The following is a 24,207-nucleotide window of genomic DNA, read 5'->3' as shown; positions in this document are numbered from 1 at the left end:
TACCTTCTTATAATAAAAGGTTCTGCATACATAACCAGACAATCTTCAAAAGGGAAGATCTCTGTGTTCACACACTCTCCAGCCAGGCCAGCAAGTAAAAGACTCAAGTTCTCAAAAAAAATTCACTGTATCATCTCTGAGTACGACAGCTTTCTCATACCTTAAGAGTTCTGCCTTTCCCTGTGTTGTTAAAGCTCCAGAATGCATCACGCTTACCTGTTGTGATGCTCTCTGGATTAAGGACAGATTCATCTGACACAACAAAGCCCCCAGCCATGAAGAGTTCATTGTAAGTGTGATTTTTCACATCATCCAAACTGTCGACACCAGCAAAGCTGACACAAGAAAGCTTCTTCAAAGTTACTAAGCCAGGTACCTGTTTAAAAATCAAAAGAGAAAACAGAGATCATAGCTGAAAAACAGATAAAGAATCTTCATGTCGAACTTTAAAACATATTGAGGAATTATTTTTAATCCATTGCTTTAAGGGCTGCTCTCTCAAAAACATTACAGGAGTTGGTTCAGGAACACCTACTGTCACTCTAACAGCTGCTGTCACTTGCTGTTTGAGCACTAGGGAACTAAAAGCAGAACTACTAGAGCCTCAACAGAAATTAACAAGGGCTAGAAAAAAATCATTAATTACTAAAATGCACCAGAAGCATTCATTACCAACAATGTGCAGGTAGAAGTAGTTACAAGTATATGATGTAACAGGACTAGGCATGACCCCAAACAATTCTGTTTCTTTGAAAAAGCCACTAGTAAGAGACTAGCCTTACTCAGAGTGAGTTCTACTGGCTATGCTTTAACAGTTGTTTTCTGCAGTACACATTTACTTATGTGAAGTACCTTATGGATGAGGTTGGCGATGTCTTCATTTTGAATAATTATCAACAGTTTATCTAAAGCAGCTCTTCTTTTTAGGAACTGTTCTGGATGGCACTCGGTATTACCCAGCTTAGTGAGATACTCCTGACACCACAGAAAGAGATTGGTGGGGAAAAAACAAAAAAGGAAAAAGCTAGTTAAGCCAAAACATTCTCCAGAACATTAATGGGTTTTTCATTCAAATGCATTTCAGAGGGACAGCTATTTTTGTCTTTCAGATACATTAAACAGAAACAGGCTACTTCAGCAGGTCGGTCAGTCTTACAGGGCAGTGTGTAAGTGGCCAGCTGACAGTCCATTAAGACTACGTGAGGTTTCAAGAAAATATAAATTTCTATTACTTCAATTTCAGCTTTCATCTTGCACCTTTAAATACAGAATGGCAGCAATCTCTAAAGCTGCCTGTAATATTAACCAAAGGGGGGAAACAGAAGAAAATAAAAAAACCAATCAGCACACCACCACATATCAATTTAGCAAGAATACATGACAATATCATCATATTCTTGCTCTTGTCTTTCCAAAAACCTTCCACAAGCCTGACCCTTCTGGCTGCACCTTCAGAAAGACCCCAACTCCCATCTGTTCTGCTTTTCAAACAATAAGAATGAGGTAAACACCAAATCAAGACAGACTGTCTCAAAGCCCCACACAAGAAATGTAGCAGGGCAGCCTGTTTTCACAATTCACTGTAACAATTCAACAAGTTTTAGACTCCCTTTTGTTTTATACATTCTGGTTTGAAAGCTACCCTATTCTATTTTAACACTACGGAGAGGCTGAAATGGAACACATTTACCTTGATTTCTTTGCAGAGAATGCTTTCCTCCTCTTCATGAATATAAAACTTCACAGTGTTTTTCTGTACATCTTTAATGATTTCAACCAAACTGTTAAATACTTCTGGTTTTAACTGGCTGATAAAATCAGAAAGAGCTGGTTGGGTTGAAACATTCAGGTTCTCTGGGGATTTCTGAGGCTTCTCGGGTGGCTCCATCGAATTACCACTGGAAGGTGTCTGATCAGACGTCTGCACAACTTCTGCTTTAGCATTCACGCGTTCTACTTCCTCCTTCACTACGGGCAAGCTTGATGACTGCTGCTCAATTGAATCAGGATTTTCCACCATACTGTTGTTACACAACGGCTCTGTTAACAGTGTCATGTCAGAGTCTCTGCAGATAGGTAACACGGTGGGTGGAGGCTTCGGTGCAGCACTATGAGCTACTTCTGCTGATTCAGGACTACAATAAATTGGTGGAGTATGTCTGATGCACGAAGAGGACAAAACAACACTATTCATTTTCTCACTCAGTGTCTCTACATATTCTTGCACAGAAACCTCTGATGTCTGTAAACATACATATTCAGAAAATCTCATTATCCTCTCTTGGCCCAAGACGACTGGTGTGAACATACCACTGACATAAGAAATATTTTTTTCCTGCAAAATTTCCTGAATCTTTTTGACAAAGAGACTGTATTCTTCTAATATCACAGTCTCTACTATTGCGCTTATGGAATGCTGTGTTGTAAAAGGGTGATCTGCTAGTTCACATTCATCTTCAAGTTTCTCCACTTGTCTTGTATAAAGTCCATCTTCTGCTGTCCCCTTTTGTGTGTCTGAAAATGGAGAGTATGGAAACTGGTAATCAGAACTTCTCTGTCTATTTATTACCCGGGGGTCATTAGGGAAGGCATCCTTTGGTGGTAAATACACCAGTGGTTCTTCTGGTGATTTCAGACCTATATAGGAAGAGTTAATCATCATCATCTCATGTTTGAAAGTAACAGCTAATACAGTAACAACCTAAAAAATACAGGGTTTGGGGATTTTGTTTCTTTAAATCTAATAAAGTTGTAAGCAGAAAACCAGAAGATTTCTGTAGCAGAGGCAGTAACCAAAACAGCATTCGCCATTTTTAAGTTAGAGTTCTTCTGAAACAGAGTTGACTTGGAATCAGTTTTAGAAGTCATATGCACTCCCTTATCTGATGTCCACCCAAATCTAAAAGGAAAACATTTGCCTCTAGCATAATCCATTTTGCATGGATAAACTTCATCTCTGTTACTTTATAACTCTACAGATTCCAGAAGTGTTCCATTTAATTCCCTTCGCCAATAAAACTACATATTCTTCCTTCACCCTTCAAAACTCAACCTTCCAGTCAAAGCAAATTTCTAATTTTCTTTAAAACCACTAAAAACAGATATAAATCAGGCAATTTCAATTTGAACCACAGTTCTGTTGCCCTTTGTCTGTAGCATACTTAAGTATATTGCAGCAGAATTGCCAGATCACAGCTTAAGCCAATGTTGAGCACCAGGTGAGAAGGCAGGGCAAACCCAGGGAGCTCAGGTACAAGCAAGGCACCTGAGTGAGCGGAAGGCATGGAGCCTGGATGCAACCCTCCTCATCCTCATTTAAGGGTTCACTCTCTCTAAGAGAGCAGCATCTTTCCAGACAGGAACTGCACTCCTCTCAAGTTGTCACTGGTTGCTGGAAGGAGTGAAGCTCATTTGTTCTTATTTGTTACCTTCTAACAGTCCACAGTGCCTGTGTCTCAGTAGAAGGCACTGCCATCACCTTCCTCTGCCTTACACACAGCAGTTTAGTTTTAGAAGACTTGGGAAAACTCAGTAGAGTAACTCACTTTGAGACTGTCTGAGATGTAAGCTACTGGAGGCGACATATGTGATACTTGAGCTGCTTATAACTTACTAACCTACACGATCGTAATGAAGAAATACTGCATTATAAGGAACTCTTAGCAGGAAGATTAAAAATTGCTATAGCTTTAAATTGGGGGCTATTTTTATGTAACACCTTACATTTTGTTAAAGCCAGTCACAAACCAATGAAAGAAGAAATACATAACACACTCCTGCTTATTTAAGAGAGAGTTTCTGTAACAATGGTATTAGGAAAAAGGCTTCATGACTCCATGCTAAGAACACATACTAGACTGATTAGGCTATTCCTCAAATGCTATTATTTAAAATATTGCTTTAAAAACAAAGAGGGAGGAATGTGGGGGGGGGGGGGGAGAGGGAAAGGAAGGAGAAAAGGAAGCAATTAAGACCTGTAAAAAAACCTATAAAGATCTTTTAACAGAAAGATATAGTGCTGGATATAAATACCAGTCCTAAGTATTCATATAATACGTTCATTTTGTAGTTTAAAATAAGGTTGCCTTGACTGCAACAGAATTCTGTGAAGGCAGTACCCTGAATAGACACACACCTTTGGGTCACAAGTCTTTATGCACACACAGGGAAAAAAAAAGCATCAAGTAGTAAAACACAACAGAGTTTTCAACAGAGATTTCAACAGCTCTTAAAGCAGGATTCCTGACTTGAGACATATTCTCCCTCAGTAATACCCTGTAACCAAACACGTCAAATAAACAAGAAAAAAAAACCTGCCCGAAAGCAACCTCAGAAGAAGAGCAGTTTAAGAGCTTATGACTGTTCTTGCAGACTAAGACTCAAAATCTTCACTGCTTAGGATTTTTTCTATAGCAACCCCATTCTGGAGTCTACTTTGAAATCATAAATTCAAAACACACGTGACAAAAGAAAGCAAAGAACATCCTGTTTCTTAGTATCTAAGATGAATGTTGTCAAAAGCCTTCGCTTTAAGAATATTTATTACGGTATTAATCTTTTCTTACAAGAGAAGGTGAAGGTACGAGCAAGAATAAATGTCATTTTTTGCTGAGCGTCTCGAACAGAACCCAGTTTGAATCAAAGTCCAGTTAGGATGGATTAGTTAAAACATGCACAAGTAAGTTAGCCTTCGAAAATAAGACTGAGGTTTGCTCACTGTTGTCAGAAGTTTAGATTATGCAGTCATGAAGAAATGAACAATAACATGATACAGAAGTAGTCAAAATGAGTTGGGAACTTATGAACGTCTCTCCTCCAGCACTTCCTGATGCTGTCAGGGTACATGCGAGACAACCCCTTCACAACTCAAGTCACAAACTATTAAGAGTTCTTAGAATTAAGTTCATCTGAACAATGAGCTCTGTATCAAAAGATGTCTTTGTTTAAAAAGAAAACAGACCCATCACTAATTCGTTCTTCTGCAGTTGTGCAAGGATGAAAGAGAAGGACTGATGTTCTCTGAATTCCTTTTTGCACCTGCCTTTATACAAAACCAAACCACAAAAAGCAACACATACATCCTCTGGCTTTAGAAAGCCACCAGTTTCAGAAAGGAACAAACTTTTTAAAGTGGAATTTCAAAAACCTCTTGAAGACATTAAATAGAAATACATGCCCAATTAAAAGTGCTAGCTGCCTAGAACACTAAAGGCTTTTTGACTCTCCTATAGCTTCCTTGATGTACTTCAATAAAAAGAGGCCAAATGTGCCAAAGAGCGTATTATTGATCTTGTTTTCTGATGGAAATTCAATCTAAGGTGAGACTAAAAGCCACTCAGTAGTTCAGACCACAGTGACAGATGGAACCCCCCAGCACAGACTCTTCTCTCACCTGTTTGTTTATCTTCACATTTTTCCAGCTGGTCCTCCTGATCTTTTCCTATCCCTCCTGAAGGAGAGCAGCAGTTAACATTAGCAGAGTTTCTTTTATTGCACCTTCTACAAGATCACATTACAGAGCCAGTCAGTACTCATTGCAGTGAGAGCTGACTTCAAGAAACTCAAGTCCAGCCATGCTCCAAACAACCTCTTTCATCTCTGAACAGCACTTTCCCTCTCAGAAGACCTTGAAGAAAATTTCTTCTAGAAAAATTTCTTCTCACAGATGACTGCACAACGTGTCAATTGACAAACCCTTCTAGTATCAAGAACCACATCCTGTATTCACATGCTAGTTAGCTCAGCAACCATAACCACATCCGCCAATCTGCACAGTGGCCAAGACAGCAGCATAGGAAAATAAATAAAGTCCTATCCAAAGCATTTTACAGTCCTCAAGTCCTTAAGGAAAACAAAGAAAACATCAAGCCTATCATTTCTTTAAAAAGCCTAAGCATTTTGTAGAAAGAAAACTACTTCCCTTGCCTTCCTCCCTTCTCAGCCAAGCACACAAAGGAGCCACAGAACCACATGACTGGATAAATATCACAAGTGCCAGGGATTTCCATATTCCTCCAATGAGATCAGAAATAAGGATGTTTTCACTCAGAGAATGCAGTTAACGCAGTCTGTGAGGGTTTTCTCACAGCTTCTCATCTATCCCTACAGTCCAGTTTCCACATGCTTCAAAATCCATTATTTTATGTTCGCCCAAGACCTGGTACTGCTGAGCCATCAAGAACTAGAACAAGAAGCTTCTTCTATAAGCTTAAGTTTTAAATGTTTAGATACAAAGACTCTGAAGTGCCTCTAGTAGAAGCATGTGATGCAGTAAGAAGCAGACAAGCAGACAGCTTTCTGTAAGGATGTTTTTCATGACTTTTCCGAATTACTAGTTGCAATTATTCATCAATCCTATCGTTCAGCAGAACCTAGCTGAGTTCAAACACAGAATTCAAAGCAGTTACAAACTTCACTCACGTTTCTGAACCACATCACACCATACCCAAAGCAGTACTTTTCCACCAGTATCTGCTCTCATCCAGTAAACTTGTTTATTTTTCTAATAGCAGAAATAATTGCATGGATACCTGCATGCCTGTGTACCAACAGGTGACCCAAGAATGTGATCTTTGAAACAAACAACCCCTTCGAATATGTTACCATTTCACTACTTGCAGCAAGGTAACAGTTAAAGCCATCTTACCTGTAATTGGAATAAGCCTCCAGGGCATTCCAACCTCTGTGCTATTTGAGTTGGAGGGATGCCTTCGATAAACATGTTCTACGGGTGTACTAGGACAGGGACTGTAGTCTTCAAAGCTACTTACGCTTCCAGTGCTTGGTTCCTAAAAGATATAAATTCTCAGTTTACAGCTGTTTTATTATCCCTTTATCTACCCAACAGCTAATGATACGAATGCACCCATATTCACCAGCACACTAAAAATGTTGCTGTTGGTCAAGTCAAGTCAAAGTTAGAAATGCTGGCATCAGGTACTGCTGCATTTCATTTACCTGTCTGATTCTTCCAAAGGCAGCGACAGACCATCAGCAAAGAAGCCAAAGTAAATAAGGTAGTCATAAACACATGCCATAGAGTACAGAAGTTGTGGGAAAGATGAGCAAGGAAACAAAAGGAGGAGGGGAAAAGAAAGAAAAAAAACAAAGAACATCTGTTCCTTCACCTTCACCAGTCACCTTCACCCTCCTTCCTTACCTTTACAAGGTAAGCTGTTACCATTGTGCTGTGGGTTTTTTGGTTTTGGGGTGGGGTTTTTTTGGCTATTTTTAAAAGTACTCCAGAATCTATAAAGCATACTGAGCTCACAAGGGCAATTGACTTGATTTTGCCAATTTGTTCTACCAACACAAGAGAGTGCTATTATTAAAATGAAATACAGCCCTCATTCTACTTCCTTAGAGCAACTATGCTCGTTTAAGATACCAGATACCAGAGTGTGGTTCAACTTCTTTCAGTTTCTTTCCTGTAACAAGACAAGCTGAAGAAAGTCCTGGAATTATACTGTCTCTGACCAATTCACTTATTTTTTGGGTTTGTATTTGTGGGAGAAGGGAAGAGTTCAAATCATAAGCTTTGAAAGGAAGGATCTCGACTTAGACCCAGAGGACCCTGGTCAAAAAATACTCCTTTACACCTGCAAAAGGACTTCATAATCAGAACAAGCTATTACATTCAAACCACCAGTCACGTCCACAAGGTTAAAGAAAATAGAGGAACATTCTAAAAGCAGAGGATAGCAATGAGCACTGAACAATATCAGAGCTGCCATCCACCTGTCATTTTTGGGGCATGGCAGGGGAGAGCCCCACAACTACTTAGTATGCAATCACTAATGGCCTGCTCTAATTACTGTAAGAGTCCAGAAGTGAAAGCCACTCCTGCTGCACTGTGACCAATTCTCAGGAAAAGCAATGTATGGCAGTAACTAGGAGAAAGAACTCTCAAATGTCTCCTTACTTTGTTATGGGTTCAGAAAATACCAGTGCCTTAGTCAGATCAATAACCAACCCTTAGGAGAAGGAAGGTAAAGAATGATGAATAAGTATCTCAATTTTTTTATATGTTCTCCTACCAAAAAGGAAAGCTTCTTCACAGAAAAGTTAGCTCTTATGCATTATTAGGTCTTTTCATTCATTCTCATAATATGTATGAAAATAGTACATTTGTTAACAGCATCAACCTACAAGCCAGTTGCACTTACTTTTAAAAGAAGTGTGTGTTCAAGGCCTACTTCACTAGCTGGAAACCGCAGGTCAACATCAATAGCAAAGGGTAAGCAAGCAGCATCGGTCTCCAGCATCACAGGGCTCTGTGTGTCCTTAAAGTTAACGGGTTCAGCCTGAGCAGCATCAGGAAGCTCATGGTCATCTTTGTCCTGTGCTGGAATGGATTCGTATTCATAGTTTTGTCTCATATCCTCTTCAACTTCATCAGCGTTTAGTCCTAAAGCTTGATTTACAGACTGTGCCAACGATGAATCCAAGTGTCCTGAATTAGCAAGTGTTTCTAAAAGCAGTTTAAAGAGGCCATGTGTGTCAGTAACCGCAGGGTCAGATACATCCTGATGTGTCAAGTCAGTATCATGTCCACTGAGACCAGAAGTAATTGAGAAAACAGCCTGTGGCGGCTCCAAGGATCTGCCCCCTTAGGAGGGAATGAAGGAGAAAGGCAATCCATTACTAAGTTACAAAACTAAAGCAAAACCAGACACACACACCCCAAAAATCTACACATACCATCAGTCTCACTCATTAACAACAATTCATCCAGCAAACATACACTTATTTTCTTAATAAACATTTTTAAACAGGAAGATGTAGATAGAAGTCTTGATTATTTAATTATTTAAATGCTATTCAACTAATAAAAACCTAATCATGTTTAGTCAGCATTTGGTATTTTTAGGTATGGTGTTTGGCAAGACAAATTACTTCCATGGTTATACAAAAAGGTGGAAATTCAAACCATTGCTGTTTCTATTTTGGTACCTCTGACAAACATTAGGTTAAAATTTAGTTTTACTAATTATTAATATAGGGCATTGGGGCCATAAAGAATTTGGACAAAGCTGGAAGTCAAACAGAGACATCAGGGTATCAAAACGTGCTTAGTACTCCATATTACAAAGTCTCAGGCAGTTACACAGCTAAGCAAACCGGTGAAGTTTGTCCTCCTTCCTGTTAAACTGTCTTCTAGGAACATCTCTATTAACACCAGGCATGAAACCACACAAATATTAAATCTATTAAGATTACATTGTAACTACTCTGTGAATTACAATACTTGAAGAGAAACTTTGTTTAAAGTGTTTTTTACCTTCATATTGACAGTTATTCTCTGCAGATTCACTCATTTTTAAGTGTTTTGGCAAATTTTCAGGCTGTCTTTCCAGTTTTCTTTTCAGTCCACTTTTAATTCTAAGGTCCTCAGAATCAGAATCTCCACCTACATTTTTTTTCCTGCACTGGATTAAGTTAATAAGGTCTTTGAGTCTGTCTGGATCATAATCCCCAAGATGAGTGAGTTTTCGCTTGGCAGCAGCTGCTTCATATTTCGCACGTATTCTTCTCCCACTTTTCACATTGGCAAACTCAGGATCTTCTTCTGCAGCTTCATAATCTGAGATGGGACTGAACTGTTGATGCTTTCGATTTCCCTCTATCAGCTCCCTAGCTCTAGATACAGGTAGCTGATATGCCGCACAACCAAAAATGTAGTTTTGCAAGCAGCTGTCAATGTGAGATTTGTTTTTTGGAGCAGGATAAAGAAATTTTTTGTCATCCAACCGTGATTCATAACGATATAACACAAATTCTCTATATTTTCCAGAGCCACTACAGCACCTTCTCAAATACTCATTTATATACTTTTCCACAACAGCATTGAAATCGGCAGAAGCATCTTTACGAGACTGGATCAAAGCAAAATGTAGAGACTGAACAAACTTTGTGAATTCTGGAATGATCTGCTTTTCATGCAGTACCATAGTAGAAGAATTCTTCTGTGTTCCGCATGGAACACCTTTTTGTCCTGCCATGAAAGAGAAGGGAATTCACAATTAAAATCAAATCACAAAGCTATGAAGAAATGACTACTAGTTAGCAATATTCTTTATTATACATACTTAATGAAAAACTGAATGACTGCAGAAATAACCCAAGTGCTAGGAAAGTGACGTAACCAACTTTAAAGCCTGCTTAAAAGTCATCCTGCTTATAGTCATGAACTGACAACTTTCATCACTTTGTGGCAGCCTATATCCTACATACTCACAATTTTCAGTTTAAATCGCTTTATAGTCCCCTACAGAAGAAGGTCACTTCAGAAGCTTACCAAGATTTACTAAAAAACAGCTCCCTGCAAGAAATGGGGGGACCATAATTCCTTCCTATGGAATCCTGCCTCTGTGCTCTCCTTACAATATGATCCAGCCTAGTAACCCAGTAGAAAGCTGTATAGCTTTTTTTGCTGCTTTGCAAACCAATACAACCAACTAAATCAAAGATGTGCAGTAGGAGCAAGAGTAGGACTTCCCAGTCGATGCTATTAGAACCTCTTACATCCTTGAAACAGCAGCTTAGGGAACTAAATTACCTCCAGACTCAGACTCAAACTTTTCCCTATTCAACCCCTTATAGCAACACCTGAAGGCTTAAGCAGAGATTTACCTTGTATCTGACAGGAACTGCAGCTCACAAAACTGTGGAATGTCACAGCAGTGAGAATGAGAATAATCTTAAGGAATTGGTGCACATGCACTTTAAATATCATCCCGCAACGTCTCTCCCCTTACCCAATCTACAAGTGATTGAATTTTAGTAACTGTTAAATAAATCAAAAGGGATGTATTAAAATAAGAACTACAAAGATTAGAAATAAGAACCTAGGAAGCAGCCAAGAACTTCCTGAAGAGCTGTGCCTTGACATTTTTGCTTCTGAGTAACTCATAGCAGGCTAAAAAAGCACTACTTTCTGTTGCTTGTACTATTCATTGCAAACTGCAACCATGAAAGATTAATTTGTAAGTCTCATCCCAAAGCCTCCAAGTTCTATAAAAGCTAAGTCCTTTCAGTCATCTTTCATGGTACAGTCAGGTTTTGGAGCATGTCCGAGAGCAAAATAAACCATAAACAACAATAACAAACTTTCAGGTGTTTTGTCTTTCCCATTTTGATGGTTAAAGGTCCCACACCTCAAAATGGGTGACAACATTCTTAATAAATAGGTCTCTTGGAATACTGGTGCTTAGTTCTGTGCCATCAAGAAATTTGGAAGTTTTACTTCACAAAAGGGAACAAGTGAGCCTGAAATACTTTATGCAGGAGTTACTTCCATGAAGAAATGTACTTTCCATGTACCACCACCTTGGCATTAACTAATTGTTGTTCCTGGTTTACACTGACAAGATGCATTATCCAGCCTTAAGTAGAATTTGAACACTAAATGAGCCCATAAACAACAATCTTAGCAGTGAACAAACTTACCTGAGGTTATTATACCTCTGGGCTCTGGAAACAAAAACAATGCATTTAACATGCGAGATCGTCCAGTTTGTTGGTCTACAATGAGAAAAGAAGAACAGTGGGGAACAAGAAGACTTTCTATGCTTCCAAAGATAACTCAACCCCTAGAGAACACCATAAAAATAAAACTAAACAAAGAACACCGCCCTGCACAAGCATATACAAAAGAACCAACACTCCCTCACGCCCACCCACCCATCCACACCCCAACCACCTAATCTGAAAATGCATACCATAAGGGGATGCCATTTGCCAAGGAGAAAGAAGAAAAAGGAATCCTCTGTCCAGAAGTGGTTTTACAAGAACCTGTTTTTGAGACCAAAAAATAAAAACACGCTCCTTCAAACAACCAAAGATATTTTCTCAATACAAATATTCTTACTGCCTGTAAGCTTAATTCCAGTATGTGTAGATAAGTGCTATAAACACCATTCTGGACTGTGTCAGCTTTGTAATTCCAGAAAGATCATAAATTTTCTAGTATGCCTCTAGTTACTAAAAATTATTCTCAAATGGGAACAGTAAAATCTGTCACACTCACAAGTTTCTCTTTCTCCAGCTTTTGAAGTAATCCCTCCAAGTGATTGCCAGAACGGGACTTCTCCACAACTTCATACAGGCTACTATACATTCCATTCCTCAACACTGACATGGCATGAGGGGAGAGAGAAGCCAGAAGAAGAAAATAAAATAAAATAAAATTCAAATTCAGTAAACATTCTGAATTTAAAAGATTAATACAGAACAATTTACCTTCTTTTGCCCCTGAGTAAGTTTCTTTATAGAACAACAGCGGTGATATTTTCTTCTTCAATTGGTCGATGCTCACAACTTTTTCCAGGTCGAGTTTCTCAGGTCTAGAGACAAAGGGCAGGGGATCAGAAAAAGCAAAAGAATTAAAGTCTCCTCTTCTTTGACACTTCCTCCACAGTCCAATCCTTATGGACAAAAAGGAAATTATCAAACACTTTTAAAAATCAGCTCCTCATGCTGCCCAGTGATCCAGTGGCGTTTATTGCTTCAAAGGAGTATGTGTCACTTAAACAACAAAACAAACAAACAAAAGAAAAACCCAAAGGCTGACAAGAGTTGTGAGAAGAAACTTAAAAGCAGCTCTGGGCATTCATGACTCAGGACTCTTTAGTTGGACATATTCAAGGTGTCTACCCACCATGTATTTTTCATCTGAACATGCCTGAAATCTGCCTGGTTTATCAGAACAAATTTTAATACAGCAATATTTTAAACTGTTGTTCCTTAAACAATCATACTCACAGCTTGCAGGGAAGGTAAGTACGTGCTGCTGACTTCAAGGAAACATGGCATAAAAGTTTGCCTTTATTCCAGAGCTGTCCCCTCCATAATGTATAGTTAAATTTATCTAAATTAAGACAGAGACAAAAAGAAACACTCAGTGAAACCAAGTGTTAGGAGAAACTGAGAGGAAATGGCAGTAAAGGGACTGCTGATTCTCCTAAAGCTGTTTTAGGGAAACTTCCCGCTAATACCAGAGCAAACCATAAGACCTTAAATAATATGTCAAAAGATAACCAGAAGAGCTTTGGCAATCTTATCTTGTTTTAACTTCATCTCAGCAGAGTAAAGGAAGTTGGTATGTTACCCGTATATAGCCATACAAGCACATCCTTGTTGCCAGCATCTGTGCAACGATATCTTCTTTCCTTACCTTAACTGCCAACCACTTTTACACATATGAATGTTTTGCCTGAACAATAGTCAAAAGAAAAGCAGTCGAGGATCCTACTATTTGAAGTGCCCTTAAACAGCAGATTTGTGAACAGAAGATATGTTCCTGCCATACTAAGAGTAGAAAAAAAAAAGGGGGGGGGGGGAAAAGAACTTTGGATTTTGTTCTGTTCTGATTTATTCTGGTAAGAAAAGATACACCAGAAGGCGTCTGTGTGATCACCTGATATTAGGAAGAGATCCCTCCAATCAGTATAGTACAGAATAAGTTAGGCAGACAGTCAACATAACTAAGCGGTCATTCTGGTTAGAGAAAAACAAAACTACGTGGGAAAATGGCCATTACCTTCCACACCTACAATCACAATGTAATACATTTCAGTTCATTCTTACCTGTACTTCTATCTGGGTTGAAGCTGTTTGATCTAACAAAAAGAAAGGAGACTGAATTACTAGCCTGAGACAGAAGCTTCTGGCTACTAGATTTCATACTAAAAATACCAATCTAGAAGAATAGTAAAACTGATAATACACTCTCTAACCTCAAGCTACTATTACAGCAGTAGCTTCTCTGATTTCTGATACCCTAATAACTACTGTTAGCAGTAAAAACTACAGTCCCCACAACCTGATGCCTGCCTACAAGTATAGGTATCATATTCAATATGTAATCAACACAGTTACTCTACAAGCAGTAAGTAAACAGCAATAAGGAGTCCAGTGACAAAACATACAGAATATTTTCTTGAATACCAAACAAGACATTGCTGTGAACATCATTACAACTCCACATTTATTCTACTAAACTTTCTCAGTAAATTTCACTTAGTGAAGAAGGTGAGGTGGGTAAGAAGAGCAGCAGAAGAGTTTCCTGCAGAGGACAGCTTGATGTATAAAACCATCACTTCTTACTTTGCATTTGAAACAGTACAACAAGTCCTTGTGACATGTTCATTCATTTCAGCACTGTTAATAATTCAGAACTGGTTTAGATTACTACAAGCTATGAATTCATATTGCATGTAGCCTTACAAAAATTGATTTCCTAGCTTACCTTGATGGGGGCAGAAATTTTGGTGCTTGCACAATTTCATCTTTGTAAGTAAAAGAAACAACAGCATAAGGACAAACATGCCTTGGTCTTCGCCTTATCTCATCAAAGCCGTATTCATAGAAATAGTACTAGAAAAAGAACATAACACAGTGGTAAATTAGAAATCTGGTCAACTGCATTCTATACACTGACAGTCTGTGACCTTTCTCCCCTGAAAGATATGCTCTGTTTCACAGGAGTAACATAAAATATACCTAATTATTAACTATGTAAAGAAAGAAAATGGAAAGAGATTAATAGCTTGAAATTCATTATGCCAAATATTAACTTGTACATCTAACAAGTTGTAAGTTACTCTCAAGACTTCCCCTATCAAGTCTGAGAGCATATATGTGTATATGAAGGAAAGAGAAGAGAATGACATACTGTTCTGTAACTGAACAAAGGCTGCTGTGGGCTACTGCTGAATACATACAAACGAGACTGTAGTGTTAAAGTCTATATAAAGTTAAAGTAGCTACAACTACTTAGGTGCTCGGTACTAGCTAAGCTTCAGACAATTTACAACCATAATTCTGTGAATTTGGGGTTTGTTTGAATGAAGCCTTGAGGAAAGGTAACACATCCTTTAGTTTCTACTACCTGAGTAAGTTCATATGCTCGATATGCCAGCAAGGAGGTCACTTTATGTGCATTCTTTGAGACATGACACTCATGCTTTGGTGTTGGATCTAATGCATTCTTTACTGTTGACTCCATTGCTTTCATACCTATGTGGTCATATATACTCTTCATTTTTCCCTGTAATAAAGCAGAAGGACTGTAAACATAAGCTTTTCCCTGGAAGTGGCAAAGTGTTTCACATATAACAGAAGGTAAAAGCAAGCAAAATAAACAACAAAAAAAAAACACAACAGGTTTTGAAAGAAGTGTTTGTAAGAATACATTCTTCCCATACAGAAAACAGAAAAACCCACAACAACTTATTCCTTTTCTCCTTCATAAACATTTCTTATTCTTTATTAAGCTAAATGTACACACTGAATTTTAAATGTGGTAAGCTTCCACATTCCTTGTAAGTAGGTAATTGTATGAACGGAGGGTCAGTAAGTACGGTTAAAACCACCTTTATTCTATCACTAAGCAATATAAACCTTCATGAACAGATAACACATTTACCTTTATTACTTTAAAAATAATCACATCTCCAGTTGCTCCAATTTCTAGAGGATTGGGTTGTAATAAATCAGCATACCTGGAGATATACACACCTGAAAGGAATATTAAAAACAGAAAAAAGCACATTATGCTGAATGTTAAAACACTTACCAAAGTTTAAGCAGCATTGCAAGGCACTAAAGCTTTGCATAATCAGATCAGGAAAAGGTACAAAGGCACGTTTCCATCTCACAGCTCCCAGACACTAAAATAACTGCTTAAACATACCATGTGTGGTATTAATTATGTACACCACAGCAGAGAATGGACACTAAGTCAGTTAGAAAGGAGTGTAGCCACACTGCTACAAGTGTTGTGGTCCAAGGCCATACAGATACATGTGAGTACATTAAGTACTCACGCCTGTGAGCGTAGAAGGCCAAAGATGGGATGAATTCTTTGGCTTCTCAATTTTACTGGGAATATAGAATATATATGATGAAAATTAAAATGTATACAACTGAAAATTGCTTTTATCCTTTGAGACAAGATTTTAACCAGAGTAACAAAGCAGTGTTCTGATGCCAGCTTACTTAGCCAAAAATACGCACATGTGATATTCCTGAAGTCAAGCACGAAACCAGTAACACAACTGATTTATCTGCTAAACCATTCTGAATGATCTCAGCAAATACAGCAAATAAAAGACAGTTACCCATGGAAGGACTGCCGAGAATTGCTATTTTGGAGTGGCCCACCTGCAGCCCCTTTTCACATATGCTTTGGATCTGAAAAGAACAGACATTTTTTAAACAAGTATAGCAAGAAAGCCAAAACATGAACAGAACAAAGAGTGATAAACTGAACAAGAGTAGAATTCCAGCTGGACTAAAAATAATGACAAAAACAACCCACAGACACAACACATTCCCTGTATCTTAAACTTTAAACACGTATTTTGAACATTACTTGCTTTAAAAACACTTTTGATATGCAGTGCAGATGCAAACCTGCCATATGATTGAACACTTACAAAATCCTGGTTCCACAGTAGCAGAAAAAGCCCTTTCCAGCATTTTCATTTAAAAAAAATATATATATGACTGGAAATTCAAGAAGTCTGTTTCTAATATTAAGGTTATATATCTATAGAGGCATATTTGGAGCACAGAAATACCCTAAGAATGCATCTACTTATCTATATGGTAAGCCATTACTTTTGCCCACTAAACAGAAAACAAATCTTTTGCATACATAGGAAAGCAGCAGGATCACCTCAGCAAAAATCAACAGAAATCCCAAATGTAGACCAGAAAAATCTATCCATAAATCAGAAAGGAAAATATACTTGGACATATAAACATGGTAACATAAATAACAGATAATTAGAGTGATTTAAACTGTGACATAATATTCTATCTTTTTCATCCATCTACACCTCCTAGTGCTGAATTTAGCAGGAGCAACTTAAAGATTAGTAAGTGTGATGAGAATATCCAGTTAAAGGAAATACTACTTAATTAAAAAGGAAAGGTTATACACAGTTATGTTTTCTTACCTGAGGTCGATCAACCATCAGAAACGCATAGCTTTCAGAGAGCTCTTTATCCATGCGACCATCAAATTTCAGCTCTCTGCGCTTTTCTGTGAACTAATACAGCAAGTCCTTAAGTTATCTATTACAGTAAGTTCTTAGCACACACACACACACACACACACACACACACACACAGATAGCTGCACTATCAGCATTTTACAGCTCCACCAGCACTAGCAGATCCAAGTGCACAAAACCAATCAAAAGGTGATTTTGAATGAGACAGATGAAAACACTTCGGGCAAGTCTGTGCAGTAATATTTTAACGTTACTTGTAAAGTGCTTGTCAAGCAGTGCATATAGCTCAATGCCTTCCATACCACCTGTGAATTTCATTCCAGAAGTGATCCTTATTCTCTTCTCAGGAAAACAAGACAATACTCTTTTACACAGTGCATGTACTTCAGTAGCTCTGCCTCACTGCTACTGAGGGGTTTTCAGTAGCTGATATACACCTGAGCTGTAACCACGATCCACCAATGGTAAAACAGCAGAATATACTTCAGAGTTCACAAGACAAAAATTCAAGCGAACCAATTGCACATCCTGCCACCCCATACACAGAATTGGAAACAGATTTCATGGGACCAAAAACTTATTTCAAACTTATTAAGGACAGCCAAGACTGGATTTAAGAAACACAAGATAAGGTACAGCAGAAGTGCTACAGCTTTCAAGCTAACCACACTTCTTCACTTCCTAGGTTCAATGAACCAATTTGTTTAGATGCCACTTCTTGGAAACTGACCAAGATTAAATAAACTTCATAGCAGAAAAGTATTTTAATCATTACTTTCAATGTAAGCATCAAGTAATTCAAAGAAAACTCTGCACCTTCTTTACAAGCCTTTACAGCCTCTTAGGCTTAGGCTTACAGGTTATTAAAAACAAGCAAAATCAACAACACTTTAAAAAGAAAATATCTACAGAGCAAAAGGATCCCTCACACAATTTTTCTTTTATTCATTGACCAGCTCAGGTAAGATTTTATATGTCTGTAGTAAATAAACTTGCCTGAGGAACAGCTGGTTACATCCTCAGGGATGTCATTTGGCAATTAGATAAGAAGCACATTAGCAGAAAATATTCTTTGGGTCTTTGTCTCTGAACTCAGAAAATTCATCAAAGTTGATTTGATCTGTACCTTGTCCATAAAGAAAACAGAAACACACTCACCTCCTTCTCTAACAGCTCACTATGAACTAAGCTGGCTCTCTTGTAGTTGAAACTGGACACTGAACTGGGTTCCAAGTATGATGAATGCAGAATCTTCACAACATCATCGAACTCTCGTGAACCCACAGCTACTGGCTGAAAGAGTGCTAGAAAAGAAGGAGGAAAAATAAGCACCAAGATACATCTTCAAAAAAAAATATATATATTGTTCATTTTCCAGTCCGGTGACAGTAAATGCCTGAAGACACAGTCATGGTCCATTTCTTTGTGGGTTATTAACATGACTTATCAACAGCCAGTTCTCAGGAGGTTATAAGAGAACCTCAATGTCTCAATTTGAGAAAAATCTACTAAGCACTGCAAACACTACTTAAATTACAAAACTTTAAATTCATTAGCTCTTAATTAATAACAAGCAACAAACTGCTCTAATAAAAGCATCAAAAACAATTTCACAGCTAAACAAGTCTTCAGAACTATTAAGGAGTTTTTGTTTGTTGCTTATGGCAATTATGTAAAATATGAATAAATTCAATGTTGTTTTATTATAAGAAGCCTGATAATCTCTCACTACTGAAAAACCACACTGCACACGTTCACTCTTTATAGTCCTATCCCTTACAATAACTAGTTTTAAATGAAAGCCCTTCATTTGTTGTTCAGATTTACCTTCCAGCACCAGCAACACTGAACAAGCGGTTTTAAAACAGCTCTGAAAGCAATTCTTATCTAGAAAACAGCTACACCTCAGCTCTCAATAAGACTGACAGCAATATGGGAGTAAAGATAACCAGAAGAACTTCTAAACTTTGTATAGTACTGTTGAGATTAAGCACACTTCTAGAGAAAAGACATTAAAACACAAAGTAAAGCTATGAAGGAAATATACACGCTGGAAAAGTGCTGCCAATGCCATCTTAACCTTATAAGCACAGTATGCACACAGCAGGGAGGTTGAAACTAGATGATCATTATGGTCCTTTCCAACCCAGGCCATTCTGTGCTATGATAAACACCCCTCAGATCTGTCTTAGCATCAGACAGCATTGGTATCACGTATCGCCAGCTCCTCTTCTGTCTGACACAGCTGGCACTGGTTATTTTCTATTTCCTGAACAATGATTACCATACATGCCATCCCCGCACACTCCACCAAACCCAGCCTATTTCCTACCACCAAGCCCAGGTGAGCAGAAAACCCTACAGGACTACTCAGGGACCCATTACCATATGCCATGCCTCACCAACATCCCAGGCTCAAAACCAGAAGAGGCACACTATGACATCAGTTGCAACCCTACCACAAATTCAAATGTTGTCTACTGCTTCCCCATGCGCTCAAATATCCCCTGCTTTGTGCAGAGTTCTGATGAGTGAACCCAGAGAGTTCTCCTAGAAGACAGCAAGTCTCCCTGTCCTACAGCTAGGATGAACTGTGAACTACTATACAAGGAGTGCTCAACAGATCTAAGGAAGGGCTCTAAATTCCTATAATTATTGAACACAGTACCACTGGAGCCTTCTTTTTTTCCCTTATAAAAAGAAGTGTCGTGTTTATTCTTAAGTTTATGTGTACTTTCATGTACATCCCCAAATGTACCCCCCCAAACAAGGATTATCTAGTATAAATTTGCCTGAAGCTAGAAGTGCTGTTGCTACTTTCTTAGCAATGATGGATTAAAACTGAAATATTTTTAAGTCACTTTGATATTCCACTTTTTCCTATCCAGATATGCAGAAAACTAAAACTGATTCTATCCACTGATCAAATCAGTCCCAAAACAAGACCTTACATCCACCATTGTCTTGATACTGCCCTAAGCACTGGTGCTGACCAGCAGCAATCCTCTAAAAGGTCATGGTCACTAGATGAGGGTCTGTACCTCGTAGAGTGCAGAAGCCAGAAATAAAAACTAAGCAGCACCAGATCGTACCGCCTACACCAGTCACCAAATCCTATGCTTATACACAAAGGGCTTTATCAATTTATCTCCAGCCCTACATCAATTGAAAGAATGGGAATGCATGTATTTATTTTTCACCATACAAACCTGACACTGGTATGCTTTACTACCTTTACTGACTTGTGTAAATTAAGCAGTAATTGAGCAAAGGCTGCTGCCTGCTAGTCATTACAATACATACAAACAAATTATAACAGCTTTTGCCAGCTTGTATCACAAAAATAAGAATAAACAGCATTTCCATTTGGTTTCTACTCAGCATACTGGGACGCAGATATGTATTTTTAGGTAGAAATTAGGCTTAGTAAATAAAGTACTTAGTCTTGGGACCAAAGTTAGACTGTGTGTTTGGATGTGTGTAATTCCCTGCAGGCTCTGAGTTTCTTTTACAGCTGCTTGATTTTTCAACTTAAGAAAACGAAGTTTGGAGGTAGCAGGTCTTTCTTTTAAGTCAGAACACAAAAAAACCAAGGAAGACAGTTACAGTCCATTTCAGAAATCCTGGAAGGTGAAGATAAGATAGTGCAACCGCTACTAAAAAAATTTAAAAAGCAAAAAATTTTTCCAAAATCTTCGCTTCTTAATACTGAGAATCAGTGCTGTTAAATGAAGCACAATGTTGGAGTTGTATGCTTACTGTCAGCCTGAAACATCTTCTGCTCTCCAACATTTCAAGTAGTTACCAGAAGGATTCCTTAATGAAACCTCTAGGTAGAACTAGCAGGTAGCAAGGAGCAGATACTCAGCTGAAAGATACAGATTAGAAGAAAAAAAGAGAAAGCAAAATGAAACACCAAGTGCTGGTAGAACCAACCTAGACTTCCATCCAAGTGCTATTTGGACTTCCAAGGACAAGAGCAAGACCTTTTTCTCCCCACTCAGTCTGAGACACAGAACTCATCTATCTGTTAACCTGGTCAACTATGGAATAAGTGCTCAAAGTTAACCAGTGAGCAATCCCGTGGGTCAATGGCACTTTGATGAGAGGACCAATATCCTGAAGTTAGTTCAGCAAAGCAAGAAACGCTCTTCCAGTGGTTTATCTTGGAAACCATTTTTTTCTTATCCTATTAAAAAAGGATCATGGAAATCCCAGACAGATTCAGACATCTGAGATCAGATAATTAGAAGGGGCCAGAGAAGCTCTATAGCACTGCATTAAAAAGCACTAAGAAACTCAAATGAGCTTAAGCACCTATTACTAAACTGCATGCTCAAGAAAACAGAACAACTTAAAAGACAGTTTGCTTTTAAGAAGGCAAGCAAACATACATGAAGAAAAATCACGGTGCCAATCTTGCATAAGGTTTGGGTTCCAGAATTATTCCACTATGAAAGAAAAAAAGGAAGACTTTGTGACAACTAATCACAGCTAGGCTTAAGTGTGTGTCTTCCAGATGCAGTTCTCCACAACTGACTCTCAGTTCCTTATTAGCTTCCAAATACAGCTGCAAATAAATTCCAGAAAGATTGAACAAGCAGCCATATCTTGTTTGCTATGTTGTTTGGGCTTTTTTTTGCTTGTTTGTTTGTTTGCTTTACAATCAAAAGTTGCTCCAAAAGTACTTGGTCATGCTTAAAATGAATTTATTTTATCCTGCACAGATGTTATAGTTTGTACCTAAGTTTTTCATAATAAGAAAACAGCTACCCATCAAGATGGTACATCCAAGATTAAATCTAGAGGTTTAGAAAGCAAAACAAAAAGAGCAATTCCAAAACAAGACTGGAGGAAGCTTCCAAAACAGCTATTCTGAAAGGGACAGATGTTACACATACTCTTAATTTAAAAGATGTATTTGAATACTGCTACTCTGCATCTTTTAAGCACATATGACTGTGACGATGAATATGCTGTGAAATCTTCTCGTTTAGCTCCAAAAGATTCTCAAAGATCAAGAAACTGATTTTCATGGTTACACACTTTTGGTAGTCTTGCCTAGGAAGCATCACCTCACAGTTCTTTCCAATACAGTATCATGTGGGAAAAGACCAATAGGGCAGTCGTGAGCAATTAAAAGCCTACAACCGCTGTGGGCAGAATGAAGTCTATACTCAGGATTTTGGAAACTAAATCACCAGCATGACATAAGATGACATATCCAAGAAGCTTCTTGCTGGAAGGCAAAGACAGTACACTCAGTGGACTAAAAAGTGAGACCTTAAGAACTGGTCAGTTAACCTTAAATTCAAGAAGTCAATTTTAGAAGCAGAGCAAGACAGGTCTCCAAGTCTGATGATTGAACCATATGTTACTTTAAAGCTCTTTGCACACTTACAAAATGGTAGTGCAGAGGTAAATGATGAATCATATGATGTACAAAGATACTTGGCAGGTTTTCATTCACACTGGAAGCAAGTGTTCCAAGAACTTCAAACATTTGTGCTTTAGGACTAAACATTTCTTAAGTTACATTTAAAAGTATTCAAATATAATCACACTTGGTTTTGAGATATGGAAGTGCAAAGGTCACAACGTTTTATCCAGACATTTTTCCATCAGATGAGCAGTAAATGTTTGGTTCTTTGGTTTTCCTTTCCTCCAAATCAACCCAGTCCTCTGCCAGTGGTATACTCCCTCAAGAAACAGGGATGATGAAGGGAAAAAAAGGAAAATTAATGCAGAATATGGAAGGGAATGGGATAATGAAATAAACCTACCTTCATCTCTTCCTTAAAGAAGAAAGCATTTCAAGAAGTTACACATTAGACTCTCCTCTGAAGAACTAGAAACCTACACGAACTGCTGTTTTTTTTATACACTGACCACAAGTCATAATGGGTCAAGATCTGAGACAAGTTTTGGGGAGAAAGACACATTTACTGCAGCACTTAACAAAAATCAGGTAAGCAGAGGCCAGTGGAGTCTTACGAAAAGCAAGAAATCCCACGGGCCTTCAGAGGAAGAGCTACTGGAGAAGCAAAAAACTCAACCGAGGACGCCGGGAAATCTCTAGCACGAGGCACGTGAACGCAGGACGGCCGTTTCCTGCCTGCGAAGTGAGGAATCTCACTCGACAAGAACCATCTTCCGTACACCGGCACTGAAGCGAAACGCCGCTCAGTGTGCGGTAGTTGACCCTACCGAGGATCACAGCCCCCTCATGCCCACGGGGGGGGGGGGGGATAAAGGGAAGAGAGGCGAACCACGCGTCCGTTTCCCAGAGAACCATCTTCTCTGTGTGTGTCTCCAGAAGCAGAGCCGGGACCAGCGCTCCAGCCCACCCGGATCGCATCCGCCTCGTCCGTCTGTTTTTAAAGAAGCGGTCTGAGATTCAAGCCGAGATGGGTTGCTCCTCCTCGAGGCCAAATACAAACGGAAAAGAGGGAGGAGTGGGGAGACGAAAGAATGTGCAAGCCTCTCTGGTGCCAGAAAACGTATCCCCAGCAGCCTCGCCGCTCCGAGCCATGCCACAGCCTCCTCCACACCCGCAGGATTTTGCATGCAGCTGTGTGAGGTGCGCAAAGAGCCTGCCTAATGAATAAGATGAAGGGAGAAGCGAAGGAGAGAAAGAAGGAAAGGGAAGGAACAACCTTTCTTTTCTCTGCTCTTCCTGGGGATCTGAAAGTTCCTCCTAACAGGCACGTCTTCTGGGGGCTTAGGGAGAGGGGGAGGCCCCCCCGACACGTCGCTGGGCGGCGGCTGTTGGTCGTGTGCCGTTGGGATGCTGCTCCTGCGCTCGCTGCTGCTAGTCATGCTGGGGTTTGGGGGGACCTCGTCCTCTGCAGCTACTGCAGCCACCAGCAGCGCCTCCTCAGAGCGTCCGCCATTTTGTGTGGTGTCCTCGGCGGCTCCCGCTCTATTGCTCTCCTCTCCGAGGAGGCCCGTGCTGCTCTTCTCCGTCCGTTGATGCTGCTCCGGTTCCATCTCGCCGCCACCGGAGATCGCGGCATCCGCCATTCTCTCCTATCGCCGAAAAGCGAGCGTGATAGCCCGCGCCTTCTCCTCCTCGCCCACCACGCTACCCCCGCCCGGCTCCATGCAGCGCCGGCTGCGGCTACTGCTCCCCCTCCGTCCGCTCGCTTTATGGCAGCCCCGCCGCCCCCTCCCCGCTCTCTAACAT

General features: G+C 39.3%; 1 protein-coding gene across 5 annotated transcripts in view; it reads right to left on the bottom strand.

Moving 5' to 3' along the window:
* The window catches only part of TASOR (transcription activation suppressor), a 26,957-nt gene extending 2,750 nt beyond the window's left edge, over positions 1–24,207 (bottom strand). For 3 of the 5 annotated variants that reach the window (XM_072347071.1, XM_072347074.1, XM_072347075.1), the window contains exons 1-19: positions 23,678–24,207; positions 18,180–18,325; positions 16,965–17,057; positions 16,122–16,194; positions 15,428–15,519; positions 14,891–15,049; positions 14,249–14,376; positions 13,588–13,619; positions 12,763–12,868; positions 12,241–12,344; positions 12,029–12,132; positions 11,721–11,793; positions 11,449–11,523; positions 9,281–9,994; positions 8,166–8,608; positions 6,647–6,788; positions 1,691–2,637; positions 853–975; positions 217–376 (exon numbers count right to left, since the gene is read on the bottom strand). In XM_072347071.1, the coding sequence (XP_072203172.1) occupies positions 217–376; positions 853–975; positions 1,691–2,637; positions 6,647–6,788; positions 8,166–8,608; positions 9,281–9,994; positions 11,449–11,523; positions 11,721–11,793; positions 12,029–12,132; positions 12,241–12,344; positions 12,763–12,868; positions 13,588–13,619; positions 14,249–14,376; positions 14,891–15,049; positions 15,428–15,519; positions 16,122–16,194; positions 16,965–17,057; positions 18,180–18,325; positions 23,678–24,044 (4,081 nt within the window). In that variant the 5' untranslated portion in view covers positions 24,045–24,207. The remainder of the gene's footprint in view (positions 1–216; positions 377–852; positions 976–1,690; positions 2,638–6,646; positions 6,789–8,165; positions 8,609–9,280; positions 9,995–11,448; positions 11,524–11,720; positions 11,794–12,028; positions 12,133–12,240; positions 12,345–12,762; positions 12,869–13,587; positions 13,620–14,248; positions 14,377–14,890; positions 15,050–15,427; positions 15,520–16,121; positions 16,195–16,964; positions 17,058–18,179; positions 18,326–23,677) is intronic. The other 2 variants (XM_072347073.1, XM_072347076.1) reach the window with 1 other exon arrangement.

This window comes from Excalfactoria chinensis, chromosome 12 (genome assembly GCF_039878825.1).
Source record: "Excalfactoria chinensis isolate bCotChi1 chromosome 12, bCotChi1.hap2, whole genome shotgun sequence".
Taxonomy (NCBI): domain Eukaryota; kingdom Metazoa; phylum Chordata; class Aves; order Galliformes; family Phasianidae; genus Excalfactoria; species Excalfactoria chinensis.
Note: the sequence above shows the minus strand (reverse complement) of the source record. Positions and strands in the feature narration are given on the sequence as shown.